The sequence below is a fragment of the Chaetodon trifascialis genome, chromosome 7 (assembly GCF_039877785.1).
Source record: "Chaetodon trifascialis isolate fChaTrf1 chromosome 7, fChaTrf1.hap1, whole genome shotgun sequence".
NCBI classification, from domain to species: domain Eukaryota; kingdom Metazoa; phylum Chordata; class Actinopteri; order Chaetodontiformes; family Chaetodontidae; genus Chaetodon; species Chaetodon trifascialis.
The window spans coordinates 29,781,509-29,807,919 of record NC_092062.1 but is presented as its reverse complement, the minus strand read 5'-3'; the positions used below and the strand labels follow the sequence as shown (position 1 = coordinate 29,807,919).

Here is a 26,411-nt window from a genome sequence, read left to right as displayed (position 1 = left end):
CTGAAGACGCGACGCGCAGACTGAACTGAACTTTCTTTATGTCATTATTTTTCTTCTTCTGTTCCTCTTTAGAGCAGCAGCTCGCCGTGCTGCCGTCCTTTCAGTTTGTGTCGCTGACTTTCGGGGTCAAAGGTGGCGTTTTTTGTTTCCTGGAGGGACGTTTTGTCGTGACTGTTTATTCGCAGCGTCGATGTGACGTCAGGCGTTTCAGCGTTCGACCAGTTTCACTTTGACCAAACGAGGAGTCTGCGTCCGTTTTCAGAGATTATTTTTGTACTTGCTGGTGAGCCGCGTTCAGATGGCGTCGCTCTGAGTGTTTTGGGGGTTGGTGCAGCGTTCTGGGCGGCGGCGTCCTTCATGTCGCTGTGTGTGAAGGACGCTTTGACGTCCTGGCGGGGCAGCAGGTGGAGCTCACAGACGTGCAGCTACGTCACGTCCAGAGTTGAATCATCTGCGAAGGCTGAGCTCAAAGTCCAGATTCTGGATGATTTTAGTTTCACAACATTCTTCTTGATTCGTCGCCCATCTTTAACCGCAGAGCCTTCATCCATTGGCTGCTCTCTCAAAGGTCAAAGTTCATCCAGTCTGAACACGTTAACGCTGCGTCCTTCAGATTCTTCAGCTCAGGATGTCAAAGACGCAGCAGCTGTTCAGGTGACCACAGCTGCTCTGCAGACGCAGAATGGTCACCTGACAAGAAAGCGACGCTCTGATTGGTCGTTTTCAGACGTCGGATATGAATCGTACAGAAGCTGAAGTGTTTGAATCTGAGACAAACAGACTGTGCTTCACAAATGAACCTCGACAGGAAGTTTCTCTGACGACCAAAAAGGTGTTAAATCCCCAGCAGGTAGTCCCGCCCTCCTTCGACCGCGTCACAGCCAATCAGACGTGACCTTTGTTGTTTAGGTTAACTTTGGTCACTTCGCCGCCTGATGAATGTAGTTTTATACGAAGCGTTGAGGCAAAGTGAGAGCGGCAGAGAGACAATCAGAGTTCAGAGAAACTCACAGACTCAGAGACACGAGAGGAGGAACATGAGCTCCAGGCCGAGGTTCTCCAGAGAACCACCAGAGAACCACCACAGAACAGGAAGTCAGAGCCTTCTGTCCTGACGGCTGAACTGAAGCTATGCATCCAATCCGAGCTCCAGGTGTCATTGTGACGTTTGACCCGTGATGTGTGTAAATCTGTGTTTTTAAAGAGGTTTCATACGTGTGTGTGTGTGTGTGTGTGTGTGTGTGTGTGTGTGTGTGTGTGTGTGTGTGTGTGTGTGTGTGTGTGTGTGTGTGTGTGTGTGTGTGTGTGTGTGTGTAGCGCTGAGCCTGTTGGTTCGTTGTACATTTGGACGTTTTTTAGGACGCTGACGTGAAAATTCCTTTTGTATTTGACTTTTAATAAAAACGTTTTTCCCCAAACGCCTCGTCTGCTGCGTCCTGATTCAAAGAAGAGGAAGAGGAAAGGTGAGCACATGACCTGTGTTCATAAGTTTCCCATGATGCATTGCACACATGAAACTCAAACAGCTTTGAGAGCAGATAGAAAACTGAACGTAATTATTAAAAATCTTTGCCAGAATATTTATTATTTCTAAAGTTTCGTCACGTTTCGCTTCATCGTCTCATATTTTATCACTTCCTGTTCATATGAAACAGTTAAATACATTAAACTCAGTGCAGAGTCCCCTGATTGGCTGCTCTGAAGATTTCAGATGCATTCATGTTAAAAATACTGAAGTATTAAAAGCAATGGTTGTAAGTAAGGGGAGGGCTTTGCAGTAAATAGTACACTGTGTACCAGTAGTATTCTGTTTGGACAGTACTACAAAGTAACTTATTATGTTCAATTGAATCCTGCTTTTAGCTACTTGATTATTTCAAGTTTCTGCTTCTTGTTTGTTTCACGACATTTCAGAGGAAAATATTGTGATTTTATCTGCAGGACATTAAAACCTGTAGTTCATCTGTAGTTTCACATTAATGAAACAAAATAAAATCAAATAAATAATGACGTGATATTAGTGCTTAAAACAGCTGCAGCGTTCAAATCATGGATGTGATCTGAGCACTTCTTCCGCTGCAGACTGAAGGTTCACAGGTTTCCGTACGAGGCGATGCTGCCACCGTGTGGTCAGCTCGGATATTACACAGGACAGTTTGAGCTCAAACGACAAAAAACATTTCGATAAAAACCATCAAATTAATTATTCACGCATAAATGAATGAATGAATGAATGAATGAATGAATGAATGAATGTTGATCATTTCTGCATTTTGAAACATGAAGTTTGAAAAGTTCATTTCTTGGACAGAAATTAAGAATTCAAATAAAAAAAACTTTATTTTTAAATGTGCTTGTTTATTCAGTTTACTCTGAAAATGAATTTTGATTCTTTCTGTTTTCTTCAAACGCCGTCGAGTAAATCAGACAAATGTGGCAGAAAAGATGAATTATTATGAAAAATCAGATTATTTTGTCCTGATTTAATCTTCATGCTGAGAAACAAACGTGACCTCTGACCCCAAACCCTCTCCAGCATCAGTCCCAGCAGAACGCCGATGTCCCGCCCACACCCAAAGGGATTGGTCTCTCTCGCTGTCAATCATGTATATGGCGGGAGGCCTCTGCCTACATACGTCTCACACACACGACCAAAGCCTGAATAGTGACCGTGGCATTAACCCCCATTTGGTGGCTGACATTCCTGTGTGTGTGTGTGTGTGTGTGTGTGTGTGTGTGTGTGTGTGTGTGTGTGTGTGTGTGTGTGTGTGTGTGTGAGTGTGTATGTGCATGTAAGTGTGTGCGTGTGTATTCGTCATCTTTTGGAGAAACAGATCTGTTCTCGCAGTGACGTTGTGGGGACTCGTCTTCCTCATGGGGACAACATGCACGTCCACATCATGTGAATCATTGAATTATTGGGTAAAGACTTAAGTTAAGGTTAAGTTAAGGGGAAATGAATTTAAGTCTCTGTAATGTCCCCATGAGTGACGTAGACGTGTGTGTGTCCGGCTCCTTCAGAGCTGAACCAGCTCGTTGTTTGGTCGCGTCCCGTCGACCGATGCTGTCACAGCTCGCTGCCCGTTCATTGGTTACCATGTTTTTAATTCACGTTGTGCTTGTTGACCTTTGACCCTGTGACATCACATCAGACTCTGATTTCAGTCATTTTTGTTGTTTCACTGCTCGTTTGAGAGGACGATGAAGACGACGTCAAACCTTCAGAGCTGCTTTTGAGACCCCCTTTTCTTCTGAGCAGTGCCGGGAGGGCGACCTCTGACCCCCCCCCCCCCCCCCCCATCCCTGAGACACAGACAGAGGACGTGAGGTCAATGTGAAGCGTTGGCATTGTTATGATGAATGAAGTCAGCGTGTGTGTGCGCGCGCGCGCGTGTGTGTGTTTGTCTGTGTGTGCATGTGTGTGCGCGCGCATGTGTGTGCGTGTGCGCGCGCTGTGGCAGCCTGTCTTGTCTCTTACAGGACGAGAGGCGTCAGTGAGTCTGAATAAAAAGACATTCAAATCTAAAACCTCGTCAGCGCTGGACGAGTATTCAAATACAAGTAGAAATACTGCAGTCTAAGAATAGTACTGCATAGAAATCTCCCTCTGAAATGTACAAGGAAGTAGCACAACATGAAAAGTACAAGTACCTCAAAGTACAGCGGCGAGTACATGAAAACTAAGTGTGTGTGTGTGTGTGTGTGTGTGTGTGTGTGTGTGTGTGTGTGTGTGTGTATTGAGGCCACGCTTTCCCAGGCTGAGACAATACACTCACTCTACGGGAGTTTCTTGGGGGGGGGGTGCATGTATATGGAGGGGGCCTCTGTCTGCCTACTTACCCTATATATGTCACACACACACACACACACACACACACACACACACACACACACACACACAGGAATGTCAGCCACCAAATGGGGGTTAATGCCACAGTCACTATTCAGGCTTTGGTCGTGTGTGTGTGCGTGAGTGTGTGTGTGTGTGTGTGTGTGTGTGTGTATTCCTCATGTTGTGGAGAAACAGACCTGTTCTCGTAGTGACGGTGTGGGGACTCGTCTTCCTCATGGGGACAACATGCACGTCCACATCATGTGAATCATTGAATTATTGGCTGAAGACTTAAGTTAAGGTTAAGTTAAGGTAACTCTCCAGGAAATGAATGTCAGTCTATCTAATGTCCCCATGAGTTAAGTAGACGTGTGTGTATGTGTATGTGTATGTGTATGTGTGTGTGTGTGTGTGTGTGTTTGAGGGACAGAGTCCCTCCTGTGGACAGTTTGTCTCTGTGTGTCTTTTCTCTCATTATCAGGTGACTGTTTTCTCTGCAGCTGAAGAAACGTCACACTGACCTGAGACCAGCCGTCACTGCAGCGTGGAGGCGCGCGCGCACACACACACGCGCACGCACACACACACGCGCACGCACGCACACACACACACACACACACACACACACACACACACACACACACACACACACACACACACACACACACACACACACACACACACACACACACACACACACACACACACACACACACACACACACACACACCTTACCAAGAAGTTAAAGCTGCTGCAGAGGGTTTGTCCTCGCCTCATTACCCAGAATGCATTTGAATGCCACGTGTGAACAAGCTGCTGAGCCTCAGTGGGACGTCTCACCTGTGCTCACCTGAGTCTTCACTCTGAACTGAACTCAGGTGAACCCTGACCTCTGCAGACCCGCTCAGAGGCTGAGACCTGTTTCCTCTGAGTGTGAACGATTGGACGCGAACGCAGCAGAAAGTCTGACATGTGGTCAAAGATGTTCGACTCGAGTCTGAAGTTTGATATGAAGTAAAAAAACAAAAACAAACAAACATTCAGGTGTTCCGCAGGTGAATCTGAAACCATTAAATCATATTAAAAATCAAACTGCTGCAGATTTAAAATGATTTTAGCGACTCCTGGTGGTCGTTCAGGGATGTTCAAACAAATAATGGAAAAAAAAAAACAAACAAACAGAAAAATGTGTAAAAGTACTGCATGGAAAATGTTACTTCAGTAGAAGTACTCACACAGAACAAACGTGGTTTCATGTTATTTATTAAAACATTCATATAAAACAAACGTACATCTGAGGGGCGTCGTTCACTGCAGTCTGACGGAGCTCCAGGTTTGGCTCGTTAGCTTAAATTAAGTCGCCGTGCTGCATCTCATTCCAAAAGGCACTGAAGGACAACAGGAAGCGGACTGCCCCCCCGCCGTCGGCTGAATCATAAATAGCTTCGCCTTTGATCGAACTGAGCGTCCATCATTTTCCACGTCGACACGTTAAAACTCAGGATCAATAAATACACTCAAAGTAAAAACTGCTCCATCGCCGCAGTTTTCCAAAGCAAGTCAAGTTTTCCAGGAATGTAACACGACGGTGCAACGAGGCCGCGAGCGGGCGAGGAAGAGGCGGTGCGTTCAGGGCACACGCAGAAAATCAGAGCGCTCCAACGGCTCGACACCAAAAACATGCACGAGTTCACACTAGCGAGGGTTTCAGGGTGAAACGTTCATTTCATTTAACGAGTTTTCCTCGTTTCCAGTTTCCTGAGAATCGACTGAAGCACCGTCTGAAGGTTCGAGAGTAGCACCATCAGAAAACACACAAAACAAACGCACCTCGCCGGCGCCATCACAGCGCTTCACCTCCTCGAACCATTCAGTCATTAACCTGGAAATTGTAAATTGGCCTAAAAGCCGCGTTTCCTGTCGAGCAGTTTTCTAAAACCAAATGAATAAAATGGCCGACGGGCGCCGGCGTCCTGACTTAGTGTTAGAAAAGAAAATCCAAACTGTGCTACGTGAAGCTCGGCGAGGAGCGCGTGCGGTCCGGCGGCTCGCCGTCGCTTCAGGTCAAACTGGAGAGGTAGCGTGTCTCGCTGCTGGCGCCCCGCTCAGGGATTGGCTGGTTTCTCCGTGCTGCTGGGCGGAGTCAGGATGGCTCCCGCGGCGACGGGCGACATCTGATGTCTGGGGAGGTCGATCTGTCGATTCTGAGCTTTTCTCTGCGGGACAAAATTCAACGTTAGCCTCAGAGAATTCAAAATGTCTGCAGAGCAGCTGGAGGTCTGTGTGTGCGTTTGTTTCGCTCACCAGCAGGTCCAGATAAGACACGTGTGTCTGGATGTTGTGTCTGTCGTCGGGTTTGACTTTGGAGAAGTCCTTCAGCTGAGGCGTGGCTTCAGACCGCAGCGCGTCCATGAAGGGGGTCATCCACCGGACACACGGGGACACGCTGTCCCACGTCAGGCCTGGACACACACGAGAACACACACACACATACACGTGAAGCACCGCCGACTCGCCCCGTCAGACTAAATCAGGCATGTCCAAACGAGATGTTCAGGTGAGAAAATCTAACTTACCTGAAACTTTATGAACAACGTCAAACGTGGAGAAGTGGCAGAAGGCGGCGGCGGCCAGAACGCTGTAGCTGTAGTCCAACGCGTCGATGTCCATCATGCACAGGTCCAGCAGCTGCAACGCAAAGGTCAAAGGTCAGCGTTAGGGGCTGTTTGAAGCGGCCGGGGACAATAAGCTTTCGTGATGGGTGTGAAAGTACCTGCGTGATCTGGATGTACGTTTCCTGCGAGAAGCGCGGCACCAGGAAGTTCTCTCCGTCCGTCTGGGCTTCGACCTGAGCGTACAGCTTCAGCCAGGAGATGGGCGTCTCCGGACACAGACTCCAGTCCAGCGCCTGCAGGACAGAGACGCCGTCCACGTCAGATTTGTGTTTTTAAGATCTGCTTTTATTCTGAAATGTCAGACAGGAAGTGTGCATGACGTGGTGGATGACGCGCGTTGGTTACCTTCAGCATGTGGAGCTCGGTGGACTGGATGTCCCACGTGTCGCAGGCGCCGTCCGTGACGTAGGCGAACTCGAAGATTTTCGGAGGATAGATTTCCTGAAGAGAGAGCGAAGACGTTCAGAGCAACAACGACTCAGCCGCCGACCTGGACCGTTTGATTGGTCAATAAAACGTGTAATCAGCGTGTGTGTGGTTGGACGGCGAGCGGAGGACGAGGAGGACGAGGGACTCACCTCGATCTTGGAGGCGATGAAGAGCGCTGTGATCCCGAGCAGCTGCAGGTGCTCTTTGCTCACGTCCTCCTCGGTCAGCATGAAGCGGTCGAAGTAGTCCTGAGCGAGGTAGGCGGTCTGTCGGTGGAGGCTGTACACCTCGCTCACCTGGGGCGCGCACGCACACACACACACACACACAGTGTAAACAGCTGGACCACGGCTTTACACACCTCCTTTAAAACTCCAACTCCAACTCGGCTCAACTGACCTCGAACAGCCAGTCCAGCAGGATGGCTCTCATCTTGGGCTGCAGCTTGGGGTGCCTCTGCAGGTAACTCTTGTCGTGGACGTACTTCAGCTCCTTGTTGAGCATCTTGATCCACACGTCGTCCGAACTCGCCCAGCTGGAAGACAGACGCCATCTTTAATTCTGAGACGAGTCGTCACGCAACGTTTCGGCTTCACGTTACATTTCTGTCAAACACACCTGAGGCGAGGGATGGGCGAGGCCTTGATGAAGAGGTTCTTGAATCTGTACTGCTTGAAGGTGGACGAGTCCGCAGGCTCCAGCTCTTTGTGGGGCGTCTCGATGAGGACGCAGGGAGTCGCTCCGTCCTCCGACCAACACTTCTGAAAACAGACCCTCAGTGTGAGCAACAGGATGACAGGAAGCATCGGGACGATGGCGAGGAGCGACCGTCATCAGGTTTAACTGATAAACATGCTATAAATACACTTTTCTGGTGCTTTAAAGCTCAGTGTTCAGGAGCTGACAGACGCCACCTGGTGGCGAAGGCCTGCACTGCAGCTCACTGCAGAAACTCCTGAGTCACTCTAACATGTTTCTTCAGACTAAACTCATCACAGAAAGACAAACGTGATGGAATAAGGGACTCGAGGAGCGGTAAGGACACAGAAAAGGAGCTGAGACACAGAACAACAGTCAAACACTAAGAAAAGAAATAAAACAAACATGTGACACGAAAATGAAACAAAATGGACGCTCTGATCAGAGGAAACACACAGATCAAACAGGGCGTCTCATCTGACGGGCGGGGACGTGGACAGAGCTCACGTCTCTTATCAGCTGTAAACACGCTGTGCACACACTGACCTGGATCTCATAGCTCTGTTTCTTGGCAGCAGGTTGAAGTTTTTTCTTGGACGGCTGCAGAAAATCAAAACAAACAGGTGAGCTGGAATCAGCAGCACGAGACGACGACGAAGACTCTACGGGAAGGGACGAAGCACAAACCTCAGACTTCCTCCTCTTCAGCGGGACTCTGGCGGCCGGCTCAGGTGCGTTTGAATCTCTGGCTTGCAAAGTGATGCGACCGCTGAAAGGAAAGAAAAATCAGATCATTGGATGGAAACCGGCGCGGCTCGTTTGCATCGTCCGGTCTGATAATGGTCATGTCGGTAGGTTCAGACAGGAAGTCAGAAAACGCTTCGTGTCACGTTCAGCTGCTTCCATCGGTCTGGTTTCTGAGCTCGAGCGGCTGCTGAATGATTCATCATTAACATTTAGAGAAAAGATCAGATGTTCAAACGTGAACGTCTGAGAGAACAAACTGTAGCAGAAAATATCATGTGATTCACTTTTCAGCTCTTCCACAGAGTCAAGGGGGCCACGAGGCCCCTGAAGGGCCCCAGACCACAGTGTGGGGACATGGACGGATGCTCACCTGCGTCTGGACATCATGTCGATTTATGGCTCTGCTGCAAAGACAAAGAGGAAACAGGTGAGATCAGTGACATCACAGCCAGGAAACATACATCCACAGAGGTCAGACGAGGAGTCGGGGGTCGTCAACAGAATTAATCCAGCTCTCAGGCCAGCAAGTCCTGGTCTCGTGCCGAGTCCTGGGCCATGATGTGGAGCCTCTGGGCCCCAATGCTCACAGGTAGGTGCTACCCTGCACGAGCCTGGACCAGGCCAGAGCCAACAAACACCGAAATAATGTTATAAAGAACCAAAGTGACTCCTGTGACGTCCAGGACGACCCAGAGTCGATCCTCAGAACCAGAGAGGCCAAAAACAGGAGAGGAAACCCAGATTTTAAGGCTCAGACTGAGGCTGGTTTAAGATGCGGTTAGCCTGAGATAACAGACCACAGTTAGCCTCTGAGCACCGACCAGAGCCAAAGCAGCTCCACTAAACTACGATGGTCCACAGAGAAAGCCAAAGCATCACATGTAGAGTCCACGACGACCACCATCAGCAGAAAACGGTGAAAAGCGACGAAACTGTGAGACTTTAAAGAGCCAAACGAGCCAGAAACGCTCCGAAAGCTCGCGAGCAGACCGAAGCCAAAGGAGGGGGGCCGGCGGCTCCCTCGATTTCAGACAAAAAAAGCTCCAAAATACCGCTTTTCAACCCCGATTTCTCACAGTCAGCGACGAAGCACACTTCTCCAGACAGCACTGGAGTACTTTAAATGAACGAAAACGTCAAAATACTAACTTTATTTGAGGATTCAGACTCAAAGACGCGCCAATTTCCGCAGCGCAAAAGCGGGAGGATTTGAGCCCTGCCTCCCCGAAACCACCCGGGTCAGCGGGGGAAACTCGTAGAAATGACCGCTAAAGATCAACCGTATCGACTCTAAACTGCTCTCAACTGCTGGCATGAAATCATGTGAACCACATATCTAAAGACAAACCTGTTTAAAGTCTGAAAAGCGCCATTAAGCTCGGCTAAAGCGAGGGGAAGCGGCGCAGGGGAGCTACAGTAATTAGCAAACTTAGCCCGGCAACTGCTAACGAGGTCAACAATAAGCAGCGAAGTTAACGTTAACCTCGATATGCAGATGAGCCGATGATCCACAGCCTTTACATGCAAACAGATGAATACTTGCTGGGTTTAGCAAAACAGGAAACAGAGCAAAGGACTGAGAAAAAAAACACTTCTGAGTTTTAAAGTTATGAGAGCAGGCTGAGTGTTTGTCAGATAAACTCCTCTGAAAGCCTGAATAACGCCAAACACACCTACAGCGTCACATGCAAGATTACAGCCAGGTAAAGCAGCAGCCAACAATGGTGGAAACCCCTTCAAATACGGTCAAATACACGGTAAATACAAAGATATGGCTGCAGACCCCCGCTCGTCCACATTTAAATCCACATCACCAAACTGCGCAGGGAAAACGGACATCTGAAGATCAAAACGCACGATGCAAAGTCCACGAAGGTACTGACGGTAGAAATATGTTAGAAAAGTACACATATATAAGTATAAATGTCCCCCCCGGCTCGGTGGTCTTACCTCCTCAGTGGTGAATGAATGAATGCATCAGCTGTGGCGCCGGCGCCAATCCTTATATCCGCATATGCCTGCCGCTCCTTACTGCGCATGCGCGTTCCCGGTTCCCAGAAACGCGCTAAATGTTCAAATCTGAACTGAGATTCTGACAAACGAGCGACGCCGGACGGTTTAAAAAGGTTTAGTGTAGTCCTCTCTTGGCCGGGACATATTGTTAGAAGCACCATGGCGCGATTAAACTGCTTATTTACCGTGTTTAACCGGAGCCTACATTCACTTCTAACGGACAGCGGACCGCAGGGACGTTTTTTGACGTAAACACCGCTTTCCGTACGTTCCGGTTAAACTTTAACGGCTCGGCAGACGCACAGGAATCATATGACGTTGGAAAACATCGGTACTTATGACGCTTTATGGAGTTATTTAACGTTTTCTTGGCGGCACCGAAACAGCTTCCGGGTACGAGTCCCGCCCGTGGGAGGGGGCTTCGAGACGTCAAACCAATGAGAGCGCGAGGAGCGACCGCCGCGTGCTTCCTTCGCAGAATGTAAACAGAGAGCGCACGTGGAGCTGCTGTCAAACAGCCGCAGAGTCCCGAAGCGGAGAAACTGCAGCTGACACGAGGCTTTATGTCTCCTTCAGCGTGTTATGAACTCATATTTGTGATGTTTAATGAGAAAGTGCAGCTCTACATACACGTAAATACCACCAGTAACTACATTCACTCGCATACTCTTCTGTACGTGCATGTACTCTGAGTATTTCCATTAAGCTACGTTAATACGATAAGAGGCAAACACTGTTCTTTGTACCATATTTACTTTTCAAATTAAGGTTTTAAATTAGAAATATGCGGTGAATATGAGCACTTCTGCTGTGGCTGAAACTACCCACCATCGTATAAAGTACTTAATATTAGCTTCACCTCAACCAACTACAGCATTTGTTAGAATGCATCGCTAATCACAATTCAGTAGTTTACAGTGTATACAATACTTTTAATATTTGAAGTACTTTTTGATGATGATATTTAAGTACTTTTTCTTGAACAAATTTTGGATTGCAGGATTTTATCTTACAATATTTCAGGTGTTTTTACTTCATAGTATTACAACTTCGACATAAGAGAAGGATCTTGGTACTTCTGAATACTGCGTTCTTTCTGTTTGATGTGCAGTTTTCTGTGTTTTGTGCAGTAAACTGTCTGTTATAGATCTGAATATTAACCATTTGGACAGTGATGATTCTCATTATTTTGTCTAACCAGCAGAAACAAACTATGACAATATAATACAGTGTAGTACACTGATCAAAGTACTCAGACCTGTTACTCAACAATACCTCAAAGTGGAAATACTCCATTACAAGTAAAAGCCTTGTCTATCAGTATCAGCAAAATATACATTAAGTGTAAAAGTACTCATTATCAGCCCAAACTGAAGCGTTTAATGGTGCAGCTATTTCTACCTCTTTTATGTACTTTCAGGTCTTAACTTACTTTATAACAGCGCTGCATATGTTAGAGGCTCATTATGAGTTTTTAAAACCCTAATCTGCAAAGTAAGATGAAAGAATAAATGCAGATGAGTCAGAGGTCTGATATTTGTCTGTGAACTGCAGCAGAGCTGTGACACGAAGCTTTAAACCTCCACTAAAGCTGATAAAACCGTGCAGCCAGCTGTTACCACATGACCACAGTCTGATGCTCAGTGAAGTGATGATTCACTGATGAAGGCCTGAGATGTGTTCAGAGCTCTACTGAAGGCGAACAAGTAAAGTTCAAATGAACTTTATGAGGACAGTTTTCTAAGAAGGACTGAAGACGCAGAGCCGCGTATGAAAACATTTATTATAGGCTAATAAGAGATCACATGTATGAACTATTACAGTCTGAAAACAGATGACCCCACGTTTCAATTAGCATTTGTTGACATCAGAACAGAATGAATTGATCTGTCATACATCCAAAATACAAAGAAGGAGACCAGTTATGTTGATAAATAAAAAGTTAACCATAAAATTCCTACACCTTTTTTTTCTTTTTGGCAAAGTGCTGTATTATTCCAGTAAACTACACAAAAAAACGTCTAACACTCGGTGAAAAATAAAAATGCCACAAAATATTCTTCACACTTTTTTCTTTTAAAAACGAACAAGGAGAAAAGAGGTTTGCTACATCATTCTGTCTGGTTTGTTGAGTCTTTATCGAAGCTGTGCACTGGGCGGTGGGCTGGGGGGGCCGGGGGGGCGAGAGTGAACAAGCTTCCTCCGAGTGGTGCATAGTTGGTTTCTGATGTCTGTTTGTGTGTTTTTATTGATTACGTCCACTCAGGACATAAAAAAGGGAGTTCAAGTTCTTCATTGATGCATTGTCATTACAACATTTCAACCTGGAAGGCACGTGATCCACAAATTCAAGGCATTGAACAAAAACATTACAAATCCCTGTTAGTCTGATGATGGAGAGATGAACTGAGAACAGAAACTAAGAAATAAAACATTTAAGGCTCCGGACGGCCGGCGGGAGGAGACGGGTCGCCGCCGTGCGTCTCCTCCCATCCCTTCTGTCTTTAAGTCTGCCTCAAAAAACGTAGTAACACAAAATAACATCATCCACGACTGCAAAGCTCGACAGCTGAAAGAGACATTTCCAGGAATAACAGAAGAGCTTAACCACGCCAGAGAGAGCCGCTCAGCTAGCATACGAGTATTTACAGCAGAGCCTAGCAAAGCTCTGTCAGCGCTTTCTGAACGACGCCACCGTCCCGCCAACACGGGACGTGACAGACTGAAGCGTCAGGACCACACTGCGAACAGCCTCCATCACCGCGACTCCACCTCCACCAGCTGATGTGCAGCTGAGAGTCAAACGTCTGGCCGCTAACGTCGCCGCTACGAGGTGAGAAGCCGTCAAGGTCAGTAACTAAGATTAAATATGAGTCGTAATCACTGAATAATGAGAATCATGGAGACTGTTTGTCATCTAACGTTGTCTTTTCCTGGCAGAAATGGGCCTCCAGAGGACTCCGTCGACAGCTTCGTCTGTCTGGCGGTGCGGCGACTCGACCCGGGCTTCGCTTTCCCTGCAGCCAATCACGATCCACCGCGCCAGAGCACCGAGGCCGCGAGCTGGTCGCAAACGCTTCAGAGTTGATCGACAGTAAAGAACATCAGCATCATAAACTAGAGAAAAGATCATTGCTACTTTTTGGTTTAAATATTTTAACAGTTTTAGCAAAACGTAACTAAGTTAAGGTGGAAAAGAGACGAGTTAAAAAGCGAAGAACGTTTCTACAAGCTTGTTAGCTACACTCCATCCAAAAATATAAACATCGCTAAAACACCAACAGTTTCTCTCCATCTCGATTTATTTCCCACAGTCGACTGAGAACGCCAAGAGTTCATCTTCACAGTCCTGGGACAACGTGGACGAGACCAACGCTCGCCGGGACGGAGCCGGAAAAGTCCGAGAACGCGCAAAGAATCATCGGCCGTCAAGTAAATCTGCATTTTCCTAAAGAGTAAAGGTGATTGGTTGTGACCCTGAGAAGTGGACTGCAGATTCATTAAGAACAAACAAAAATATAATAAAAAGAAACAAAAACTTTTTCCATTTTCTTTTTTCCCATCGTCACGCTAACAAAACTCTACACCATGCAACAGACTGCACACTAACATGACCAAACATACCTAAGCCAGAAACCGTAGACGCATATATACCAACTTCATACTGATATGTAAGTTCTTTTTGTCTTTTCAAAAAATATTTTGGAAGTTTTTTTAAATACATTTTTCTTACATTTCTATTCATCTCAAAGCTACCGTTAAAACAAGGCGTTTAGTGATATTTAACCCAGTCATTTTTACTGTATTTTTTCTTTTCTTTTTTTTTTTTTTCAAAAAAATATTGTGAAAAGTACTGAATTACAGAGTCAGAGGCAGGTTCAGCCGGCGGGGCGGGACGAGCGAAGACGAACCGCCGCGGGACGCAAACGAGACGAAATCAAAGCTCGAGGCAGGAAAGAAAACTCCCATCGGGAAACACTCAGAGCTGCGTCTCTGGCTTCAGTCAGGTGTGTTTGTCTTTCTCTGTGAACATCCAATCAGATGTTGACGAGATGAGGTCACAGGAGGTGCCTCAGAATGAGCGAGTGAAGGCTCCTGCAGCCGTTCATCACAGAGGAAACAGAGAAACTAAAAATATCAGTGATGACGGCGGCGAAGGTTTGAGCTGAGTCAAACGGCGCTCTCAGGTTTCGGTGACTCCGCCCTCCAGTTTCACCTCTGAGTGCAGCTGAAGGAAATTTAGATCTGCATTCAATTCTGGAGCTGACAGTGAGAGAAATCCTGACTTTTGCTCACCTCTGTGACTCGAGCGCCAAACACTGGATCCTACATTTCCCATAATGCAACTTGATTGAATCTTAACACGAGAGTCTCCCTGCTCCTCCAGAAAAGACTCCATGAACTGTTTGCAGACTGACCACTGAACGTCCCTTTCATTGATCTGTTCTCTAGTGGCGGCTGGAGAAAGGCATTCTGGGAAACATAGGAGCTGACTTTAATGAGCAGAAACTACACTGATTAATACAGCGTCTGATTATTTGAGGGACGTTCCCTTTAAAGTTTTGTCTCTGGGCCTCGCTGACTTCCTGCTTCATAACTCTCCAGCTCTACGTCACCGCTGGCGACTTCCCGTCGAACAACCACAACACTGATTTGAGGCCTCGCCATTACATCGCCACGACGTCATTTTAGCATCCTGCCACGCGGTGAACCTGCCGCTGAGTAAAGTGACCTACAGCATTGATTCTACACATTAAGTTTTCCATAGAGAACAAGAAGAAAAGAGAAAGAGGAGGAGGAGGAGGAGAGGACGTCACCATGACGACTCTTCTCCTCTACGATTGGACACTAACTGGTCCAGTGGAGGGAAGATGAAACATGGATGACAGGTGGAGGAGGAGCAGAGGGTGGAGGACACGTAATGACCTTTTCTTTTCACATCCCTTCTTCTCAGCATCAACATGATGGAGGAGGAGGAGGAAGAGGAGGAGGAGGAGAGGGAGGGGGAATGAGAAACCTTTCACCCACTGGCCACATTAAATGAAAACAATCAGCCGCTTTCCCTATTTCACCGTCCAATCAGATGTGAGAACAGATCAGGTGTGGCTGCTGGCTGACGATCGGCTTGTTGCTGGTGTTGATTTCTTGATAAGAGAAGAAGAAAACAGACGCGTGTGTGGCCAGTGTTTCTCACACAGGATCCAGGTTGATGATGATGAAGGTGATGATGATGATGATGAAGGTGATGTCGTCAGGACGCCTCAGAAGTTGAGGTGTCTCTGGCTGGGCTGGTGCAGGTGCACGGTGCTGGCCTTCGGGGGGCGCAGCAGGTTCAGACGTCGCAGGGCGTTGCGGGACAGCGGTTGGGTGCGTTGGGCGGCATTACCAGAGCGCTGCTGCAGGAGGCCGCTGCGGGCGGAGAGCGCCGCGGCGTAGCAGGCAGAGTGGAGGCTGGAGCGCCGCTGGACGACCGCCACCTCCGGCCTGCAGATGGCGACAAAGACAGAAGCAGAGGACTGTTAGAGGAGTTTGTGTCAGACAGGAAACGCATCACAATTCACTGGAAATGTAGTTTTTGTTCACTTTTTCACGACGGTGGGTTTTTGAGTTTACCTGTGACGAGGGCCGTCCAGAGCGCGCCTGCCCTTCTCCTTCCCGCCTGAGGCTGCCGGGGTGGAGGCCATATTTGCAGGCAACAGGCCAAGCTCCAGGTCGAGCGAGCAGGGCAGGGGGTCGAGGGTCAGTCTGGGGGGGCTGTGGTGGGCGTAGACGGACATGCTGGGGTGCTCGATCAGCAGGTTCTCCAGGGGGCTGGTCTCCAGGAGGACGGGCTGGCTGCTGCGGCCGGTGAAGCAGGGCGGGGGGGTGACGAACCAGCTCTCCTCCAGGGAGCCGACGTCCAGACGGAGGAAGCCGCTCTCCTCTTCATCCTCGTCATCCTCCTCTGCCCCGCCATCCGGGTCGGTGTCAGCCGTGGAGTTGAGGGAGGTGCAGGAGGCGTAACGGACTGGGGGGCTGGCCATGGGGGAGGGGATCATCACCAGGTCTTCATCTTCCACCTCATCCTCCTCCTCCTCCTCTTCCTCAGGGCCAACAGTGGATCCAGAGCGGCCGTCTCCACACTGACCGGAGCAGGTTTCAGCTGCAGGGACAGAAAGAGCCGGAATCACTGGTTTGATCATCAGGATGTAATAATCATCATCATTAAAACCATCATTAAAAACAAGATATGATGCACAAACAAATACAGTCAGTCAAACAAGGCAACGGTTGAGTTCACATTATTACACACAGGAAATACTGATACTGCAATTTTGTACACACGGACACAATAAAGACATGCATGACGCTCCAGTGCAGTGCCTTCAGGCTGCCAGCAGGTGGCACTGTGACCTGTCTGAGCAGCACTGAAGCCATCATATGTAAACAATCATAGTTTGATGCTGAGCAGCCTCAGAGCTGCAGGCGGGCGGCGACAGCTCAGCAACACATGTCCAACCGAAACCACAACCTGCACGCTGCAAAGACGCCGCTCGCGACAGAGCAGACCGACCCGCTCACGACCACCTGATCCTTCCACGCCGCGCTCCCTCCACACGAAGCTGCAGACTTCTTCAAACACATAAATCAACACGCACGGTAAACGTGCCAACATCCTGCATCGCTGCACATCAAACGCTGCTAACCAGGAGGCATGAGAGTGTGCGAGGCAGCCTCTTGGTTTCGATCCACCAGCTTCTGATGACTCACAGAGACACAGGAAGTCATGAGGCGGAAAGGCAACATGATCTCAAGCTGGCAGACTGGAAACTAAAAATAAGTCGTGTGGACGGAGCAGACGTCTGTTTGATTTCAGTTCTGTTTAAGGAGCTGTTATTCTCTGCGCACTGGGAGGAAGAACTCGAGTCATTTCCGCACAAACACGGAGCCTCAGGGCCGAACTGATGAAGTTTAAGCACTCGTCACCTTCATCAAATGATCCCCGCTGACCTCTGACCCCTGAGCCCTTTATGCATGCAGCTCTGTTTGTCTCTGCGCTCGTCAGCCAGTGTCTGGAGTTCATTTGCACATGTGGTCTGAGCACCGTGGCATGAACCCTCTCTGACTCCCAGGAGCTCACAGAGGAATCCTTGTTTACCCACAACAGACCGGCGAGGCTTCGGAGCGCTGACTCAGCAGCCCTCTGCACGGCCCTCGCCGCCCTCGCCGCCGTAGGCTGCAGGCGTCTGCAGGGCGGCGCTCTGCTGTTGGTGAGCAGCAGCAGAGCTGGGCAGCCTTTGGCAGGCTGCGCGCTGGGTTAATGAGGTCGCTGTGGATTACAAACGAACCGGCTGACCTTCCTCACGGCCGCTTCCTCTGTGCAACACAAAGGCTCAGAGTCCACACAAACAGCTGATTCCACCCTCAGCCAATCAGGAGGAGTTTCACCGAGTCTGCATCGTGTTAACTCGCTTTCTGACGCTTCTCTGCTAAAAACAAACGTCTTGTTTGAGGCACATGCACGAACATGTGACGCCCCGGAGGACGTGGCTGTGCGAGCGAGCATCATTCGGGATCTGAGCGTCTTCTCCAAACAGGCCTCGAGGTCTTGAAACCGTCCCAAACAGAGCGAGCGCGCTCTTCCTCGCAGGCCGCCGTGTTCGCGCCGTGCAGCTGCTGCATGCCGTCACACTGTTTGGGCTGCGTGCAGATGTTTGCAACATGGCTTCACTGAGATTGTTTTCATTTCAGTTTGATCTTTCTTTAAAACCAGAAGTATCGCATCAAAAAGAGCAAGAGAAGAAGAGAACGAATGCGACGTTGGACGTTGGACATCAACACTGCCAACAACCAAGAGTCAGAAACGATCTTTGAAACATGATCTTTCATGCAGCCATTACACAATATGTGTGTTAAATTAGTCCACACTCATCATCAGCGATGAAGACGCCAGTCAACTGGTGGAAACACTTCTTGAACAGTGTGAGTTTCCTGCTTGTAAACTGTGATTTTTTGGTGTAAAATCAGGGTATAAATGCTTTAGTTTCTGGCAGAGATCCACGCTCAGACCATCAGACGTGCTCTGCACACCGGACCCTGACCAGGAGTGAACCTGGTGGCGGTGCATTCACTGACAATGAGAGAAACTGCCTGATGAGGGAAGACAGACACAGCCGTGCCGTCCTCTGAAAGCCGGCTCAGCCCTTCCTGCCTGCATCTCTGCGTGCGTGTGTGTGTGTGTGCGTGTGTGTGTGTGCGTGTGTGTTTATGTTGGGGGGCGTGCAGCGGAGGAATCGTTGTCAACAAACGTTTCCTTTCTGAATCTACATTCATGCTTTATTTGGTTCTTATTTGTTTTGTGGGACCACACAGACGCCTTAAACCTTCAGACTGTCCACAAACCGCCTCAGAACTCTTCTTCTTCTTCTTCTTCACCTTGTTGTACCTTCTTCAGAGAAACACGGCGTCCAGGTGTGTGTTTAGCTGGAGGAACGTCGGGGCGGCTCTGTGCCCATACAAGTCCACCTCCACCGGCCCGGAATGGGAACTCCGGCTGCACCAGGATCTATTTTTACCTCCTCTGGTTCCCCAGGCGCCTTTGTTTGCCCTGTTTACAGGTTGACGACCATAAACTGCCTGATGGCACCCTGCCGCACCGCTCCACACCCCCGCCCAGCCTGACATGGGCCAGCCGGCCTCTGCCCACCCCCCCAAATATTCACACGGCTGTGGAATCGGAGACGGGTCGAGTCGAGACCAGCGGCAGGTGAACGGAGGAGCTTCACTCAGAGCCACCTGGATCCACCGCGGTGTGTCACATTTCTGTGTACAGTGTGTGTGTGTGTGTGTGTGTGTGTGTGTGTGTGTGTGTGTGCGTGCGTGCATGCATGCGCGTGGCGTCTGTTTTGACTGGGGTCTTTTTTTGCTCTCAGAGGCTCAGCTGGAAACTTGGCTCGACGTCTCTCTGCCGCTCAGACGGTCTAAAGTTAAACGGCATCTTGCTCTCTGACCTCGTGCAGCTTCCTCCTCCCTGTGAGCAGAGCCTGAGCTCCAGGTCCGCTTACGAGCTTTCAGCTGAACTCATGGTCTTCATCAGCAGCTGGCTTTCACTCTGCTCTTCCTCAAAATGATCCGGCCTTTAGAGGTTTTTAAGGACACATTTTCATGCTTTTCAATGCAAATTTAGGGTCAATTTATCCTTTTTATGTCACGTTTATGTTTAAAGATTTTTGTCCTGATTTGAGCTCAATGTTTTTACTCCTCCTGCTCACATATGAAGCATTTTGTGCATCAGTGTCTTCAGCTCAAGGACACCTCAGCATGTGGACAGCAGGACTCAGACATCGAATCAAACTGCAGCCTGAATGCACGAAGGACGTCACATGAGACACAACACGCAGACGGCGTCAGGAGGGCTGCTGTGTTTCCACGGCGTCTTTATCTGAAGAGCCGCCTTCAGACTTTATTTAATTTACGGTGCCGAAGCAGGAAAACGCATCAGCTGACAGCTGAAATCAGCTGAACAAGGATTCTTCCTGTCGACGAGACGGATCCATCTGAGGTTTGTCTCAAAAGTGTTTCACAACAGCTGCAGGTCAGCGAGTTTGGCGGCGGCGGCGGCGTCTCAACACGTGAGCTGGATTACAGCTGTCAAAGTGTGTATTTGCTCTTCTCTTTGTCTCCGTCGCTGCTGTGTGGTTATGGACTGATATTATCTGAGGTTTGCTGTGTGCTTCCAGGATTTGCCTGCAGCGTTCTTTAAGCTAAAGCTCGCTGATTATTGGTTCTGCTGATGGGAGGAGCTAAAACACCGCGGCAGAGCGGAGGGACGACTCTGGATTTATGATCTGGTGTGCAGAGGAAACATTTCACTGACCGTCTGTAACTATTCTGACAATCAATCAACTGTTTCCTCTTGTGAAAATGCCAAAAAATAAATAATTAAAATAGTTTCTGTAATTTCTTCCTCACATGTAAACCAGTTTATCTTCAGCTGAAACTGAATTTTTGCTGGTTTTCAGGCTCCAGCTGATCAGAACGTTCTCGTGAGACTCACCCAGATAGTTGACCAGGATCCAGTCCTCGTCCTCCTCCTCTTCCTGCTTGCTGTCCCCAGGTCGACTCAGCTCCTCCACAGCATCCCCAAACAGAGCGCTGGCGAACCTCTGGAACATCCCTGGACGTCCTGCGGGGGCGTGAGGCTGCGGGGGGGCTCAGGGAGGCGCGAGGCTCGGGGCGACGGCGGGGAGGCGCGGCGCACACTTTGGTCATCAGCTGCGGGGTTCACAGCGGCGAGAAGGCTCCGGAAAGGTGGTAAAGTGCATCAATAAGGTGTGGTCATGGATCATCTGAGGGCCAGCCGACGCAGGCTGGACATCGCTCGAAGTCAGGATCGTTTGGACGAGTGCAAAAGTACAAAAGAAGCCCTGAGAGGAGAAAAGAGACCAATCAGCAGAATCCAGAGCTGCCTTTCCAGATCTGAGGTCAGCCCAGACAAGTTCAGAAAAAACTTTTGTTCACAAAGCAACTCTCATGTTGTACTTCAAGCTGTATTAAGTAAGATTTTGGCCACTTGGGGGCAGCAAAACAAGCAGAACACACAAACCTCACATATTAACGCCTTCTAAAACAGTTATGTTAAAAACCGCCGGCTGCGTATTCCCACATGCAGCAGACGCATGGCGGCAGCTTCAACCTTTCATCAGGCTGCTAAACGCCATGCTGCGTTCACCAGCTCGTCTGATGCTCAGCGAGCGTGAACACACAGCAAAGTAAAGCTGCAGATTGGGCTGTTAAGAAACTCTCCACTGTCACTTTTTACAGCGTTATTCGCGGTCTTGAACTTGCCGTGTGTGAGACGTTTTTGTTCCAGAATAGAATACGGGTTAGACGCCGATGTTGGACGCCAAGAATCTCAGCAGCCAGCCAAGTAATTATTAAGTTACCGGTAACCTTATCAACCAACACCCGCACAGTGTACTGTGCACGCTCGGCGCTGCGGGCCAATCAGAATCCTCCCTGCCGCCTCTGTGACACTATAACTAACAGTGTTTTCCTTGTAACAATCAGCCTTTCCTGCTGCTCGTCTCCCTTCAGTGACTGTCTGTTTGTCTTCGCTGCCACTCCGATCGTATAAAGGTTAAAAGTGAGTCGTGTTTGTTCAGATATTATACCTGTCACACACACACACACACACACACACACACACACACACACACACACACACACACACACACACATCTCCAGGCTGGAGCCCTCACAGGCTGTAAAGCGAGGCAGGATTCATTTCCTGTCAGAGCCGATGGAGGCGAGCAGCAGCTGCAGCCTCCTCGGGCTCTGAGCTGATGGAGGCGAGCTTGTCCTGCCCGTGTTCAGTCCGCAGTAAATAAAGAGATGAGCTGTGTTCGGAGGATGCGCACACACAGCTGGCTGGCAGCCGCTCTGCTGGCCTCGCTGCAGCCTTTCACACTGGGAGAGTATCAGCAGACAGAATAAGAAGCGATCAGTGAGGCTGTTCTGCTGCAGCTGCTGTGTGTGTGTGTGCGTGGGGGGGGGGGCAGGCCAATGCCCCCCCCCCCCATCAACCCCCACTTTTACACTTTCAGTCTGATTTCCCTGAAGACACTACTGAGGAAGGAAAAAAGTTTTTTTTATGAGATGCATCATTATCTCTAGATTCTGAGTCAAAGTCTGACGCGGTGTTTAAGCAGTGTTAGTTGAAGTTGGTATTCGTAATTCTTTTGGTACAATACAGCAATACAGCATTGAGTATATATACAGATATGATAGAATTAGCATTATAGAGTATATAGATTCGCTATGAGTGAAACAACTGCATCCATTGTTTTTAGGTGTTTTCTTGCTCTAAGATAAAGGCCTTAAACAATTGCTTGGTGACAGGAGGTTCAGTAAATCTGCACAATAAAACAGAAGTAAATGACGTACAGCAACAGATACGAAGTGTAGATATATGTCATTTAAACATTGTAAAGACACTCCTGTGTTTACAACAGGACTGATGTAAACAAACCTGTAACAACAGAAAACATAAAGAATGTGTTGTGTATTAGCAGGCTTGTCGGTTGATTTGTGTGTCTGTAGATTTCAGTGCTGTGTTTTTAATCTTGGCACAGTGACCCTTTGGTCTGAATCTCACGTCGTGCCTTTAAAATGTGAGCTAGCTGTTAAAATAATCACTACTAGGAGGCTGACAGCAGCATTTTTTCTAAAATACAAGCTGGAATTAACTCCGGAAGCCAAATCTCGGATTTTGTTGAACGCGCGCAACTTTCCAAGTGAATCGTCTACGGCTGTGGTGCGTTTAAGTCCTCTCGCGGCAGCTCGTATTTCTGTGTTGTCATATTCTTTACACGCTGACAAAAACAACGCTCTTCTTTTGGGGAGCAAAAGCCAAAGTCAGCCTCAGGAAACAGCGACAAGCTGCGACGGAGAGACGGACGGAAAACAAAGAGGTTTTAACCGACGAGTCACAACAGCAAGCTGATAATCTGCTGCACCTGTTCCTCCTCCACCCTATCACGACATGTCAGAGATAAACACTAAATATGGATGTATTCAGATTATCACCATGGTGGCAGAACACAAAGGAAAGCCCCTCTGGGTTTGTTTAATGTGCGCTTCATGTCATCAAACGGGTCAGAGCTGCGGCTTTCTGTTGAACTGCACGCAATTAATGCGTCTATTACATCATTCACGCGCAATTTACTCACTCCAAAGTAAAACAGGCCGAGAGGCAGACGACGTACAATCCTTAAATCTGAGGTAAATACAGTGTGTAGGCTGCAGGATTACACACAAACCGCTGCGGAGGCCCCATAATCTGGGATGTAGAGGAGGATAAAACCCACATTACCTTTTAGTTGGCAAACAACAGCAGAGACGAAGCTGCGAGACAGTAAAATGCAATATATCAGGTGGGGTTAGCCTGATGTACACAGTATTTAATCAATGCAATCTAAACTGTCAGTAATAAAAACCTGTCTCCAATAACAATCCCGTGTCACGTTTTCAGAATAATAAATCTCACAGTCCAAAACCCAACGACCATAAAATAATATAAAACTGGGATGAGTAGTGGAGTGTCAATCAAAAACAAGAGGAAATACTGAAAATGTCCACAACAACTTCCTGAAGACCAAGATGACGTCTTCGGGTTTGTTTGTTTTGTTCGACCAACAGTCCAAAAGGCATCACCCGCGAGTGTAAAATGACGACGAGTAAAGCGGCGAATCCTCCCTTTGAAAAAGCTAAAAACAGGAAATGTTAAGCTTTCCTGCTTGATAAATGACAAACTATCAAACTGGTTATCGATTCATTCTGACGTCGGTGGACCATCACACTGATCGGCTGACAATTTCAGCCCTAATGTGATTGACCGACCAGCCGGTGGGACAAAAAAGACAAAGTGGTCCAGTAATCCGCAGCAGCAGCAGCAGCAGCTTGAGTGTTGGACGGTTTGGATGGTTACAAAAGAGAAGGGGAGGAGGCTGTAATTCTACACCGGCTGGGCAGGACCGCTGGGCTCTTCAACTTTAATCTCCATAACTATATTCTGAAAATACTTCCCATAACATGCTGCTACCTTCCTGTTGTCGAGTCAAAAAAACAAAACAAAACACAAGTTTTGCAGAGCGAATGCAGCTTCAGCTAACGTCAATAGCCTAGCAAGATTAAGCTAATACTGCAGGAAGACGAGGAAAACTCCACCGTAAACCTTCAACAACGTCCCGTAACCTCTTCATGTCCGTCTGTGTCTTAAAGCATAAAGTGTCTCTGCCGAAATGTGGATGAAAACGATCATTAGCTTGAGAGTGTGAGGCACCGGAGCCGTTAACGTTCACCGAGAAGACAACAAAGAACTCACCTGCGGCGGAGCGAGAGGATGTAAACGGTTCAGATCGTGATTAAAATCCTTAAAACTGAGGTAGATGCGTTACTTTTCGAACAATATAAAAACTTAAGGTTTCTTCGCGGAAGAAATAAAATATAAAAAACGCTCTTTCAGGGACTGTTCATCGGGAGTCACAGTGCGCTTCAGCCTTTTTCCGTCAGTCCGTTTCCTCCTCAGTCCCCCGAATGATCCTTCTTTTGTTGTTGTTGTGGAGCTCCAACAGCTGATCGGCGTGACGTCGCCAAGGACAGCCTATCGGAGGGGACGGTCCTGTGGCGGCTCGGCCAATCACACGGGGCATAACGGGCTGTCACTAACCCACGTGACTCCGCGTCCTCCTCCTGAAAAGGGCATGACTGGGCAAAGCGCGCAGGGTTTGGGAGGAATAACAGGACAAAAACGGACTTTTCCCCTGAAACGGACCCATTTCGTTCACACATTACACAACAGACTAACATCCGGGTCAAGCTCCAGGGTTTCCTGTTTTTAAGCCTCCACACACCCAAAGAATGTCAACATTTAAGACGAACACAATTAAGCAGCCATAAAGTGGAATAACGGGTCATAAAATAATCAAAGCTAAAGAAAATAATGAGTGGAGCTTTCCAGAGCACTTTTGGTCAGAGCTGACTTTATTACTGTCTTCATTTAACTCACAGGACATCCTTCAAGCACAGTTATGTAATAACGCTCAGCTGCTGAAAACAATACGCCTGAGAAAAACATCATATTTTCAGCTGCTTTTCTGATGTTTCTGAACTCTGGACGAAATGAAAGCTTTGCTGGATTCGTCTCAACCTGCAGAGGAAAGAAAATTCATCACCACACTGCACTCATTTCACATCACACAGCTGCCTGCTGAGTTTAATTTACTGAAAGGTTTCTCAGAATCTGGCAACCAGATGAGCATAAAGCACAAGCACGCTTTGTTTTTGTGGTAAAATAGCCAACAGGGCAAACGGTTGCAGCATATTAGCTCTGTGCAGCTAGCATAGCAAACATACAGCCTGTCGAGTCTACCTGTGAAATCATTGTGCTTTATTTAATTGATTTAATTCTGCATAAATAGTAGTTGGTAGTCTGTATTAAAGGCACATTTTTGGGAATATAGTCTTTCTATAGGCTATGGCTCCCCATAGACCACCACTTTTCCCTTTCACATTTCTATCTGCACAGATAAATAAAGGCTCTGCAGCTCTGGAGGTGTATTTTTGAACTTTGAACAGATCCAGGTTAGCTAATCGCCTCTTGGCTGCAGCTCCATGCTTAATGCGCTGACATGAAATCGATACCCGTCGTCTCGTCTCACTCCTGGCATGAAAACAAATGTTGGTATGAAGCGGCGCACAGCAGAGGCAAACCAGCACAACACAGCGTGGCATCAACACGCAGCCATACAGTTAGCCAATTTCGAAGGGTCTGAGCACGGCAGTTATCAGTTTTAACTTTCAGACGAATGTGAGCTTAAGGTCTCACATGAAAGTCTAATAAAGGAATATACTCCCATTAGAAACAGCCCAAATGAGTTCCATACAACTTACACACAGAGTGGAAGGAAAACCTGTGTGTGTTTGTCAGATAGTCCAGATTATAAATCCAGCAAACTAACACAGTACATTTACTCAAGCACAGTATTCAGGTACTAACTTGAGTATTTCAGTCTTCTGGGACGTTGTGCTTCTACTTCACTAAGTCACAGAGGGAAATATTCACTACTTGAATCTGAATCTTTAGCTTGTTGGATCAGATGAAGGTAAAAGTGGCTGAGATAAGTCGTGAGGTTTGCTTTGACCTCTGGTGCTTCTTCACAGGGTCGACCCCACGCTGGATGAAGCGAAGAGCAGACATGTGGGTCAATGGTGGATTCGACAGGCCCCATGGGGGACGTTAAGGAGCCCAGCCTGCCCTCGCTTTACGCCTCCCCCTCCCACTGCCCTGCATTCGATCCATAATCTGGAGAACAGCTTCAGTCAAAAGAGGACAGTCACCTCAAAGCCTGAAAATGTTCTCTGTTCTTCACCTCAGACTGTTGAGATCTTCTCTTCTCTGTTTAAACATGGAAAGATGGTCTTGGTCTTTAAAATGTGAAGAATTTCCAGCAGTGAAAATGTTCCCTGAAGCTGCT

The 26,411-nt window shown here is 48.0% G+C and overlaps 2 protein-coding genes across 2 annotated transcripts; both read right to left on the bottom strand.

Moving 5' to 3' along the window:
- Window positions 1–5,079: 5,079 nt before the first annotated feature.
- ccne2 (cyclin E2) lies at window positions 5,080–9,379 on the bottom strand. Its single transcript, XM_070966738.1, has 11 exons — window positions 8,753–9,379; window positions 8,323–8,404; window positions 8,182–8,235; window positions 7,555–7,697; window positions 7,336–7,471; window positions 7,086–7,232; window positions 6,853–6,948; window positions 6,606–6,740; window positions 6,409–6,520; window positions 6,137–6,294; window positions 5,080–6,048 (listed from the first exon to the last, which is right to left on the bottom strand). Exons 1-11 carry the CDS (start codon window positions 8,767–8,769, stop codon window positions 5,938–5,940), a joined length of 1,191 nt encoding a protein of 396 aa, XP_070822839.1. The 5' UTR covers window positions 8,770–9,379; the 3' UTR covers window positions 5,080–5,937.
- Window positions 9,380–12,159: 2,780 nt separating this feature from the next.
- On the bottom strand, window positions 12,160–24,457 carry tp53inp1 (tumor protein p53 inducible nuclear protein 1). The gene is given in 5 exon segments (XM_070965576.1): window positions 12,160–15,879; window positions 16,009–16,537; window positions 20,432–20,583; window positions 20,585–20,801; window positions 24,260–24,457. Coding segments are annotated over 4 exon segments (966 nt in total). The 5' UTR covers window positions 20,647–20,801; window positions 24,260–24,457; the 3' UTR covers window positions 12,160–15,656.
- Between the last annotated feature and the right edge of the window lie 1,954 nt (window positions 24,458–26,411).

Coding starts and splice junctions, on each gene's coding strand:
- ccne2 (XM_070966738.1), bottom strand. Junction 8,236..8,322: donor TGAAGAGGAGGAAGTCTGAG/GTTTGTGCTTCG, acceptor GATTTTCTGCAG/CCGTCCAAGAAAAAACTTCA. Junction 7,472..7,554: donor TCGCCCATCCCTCGCCTCAG/GTGTGTTTGACA, acceptor TCTGTCTTCCAG/CTGGGCGAGTTCGGACGACG.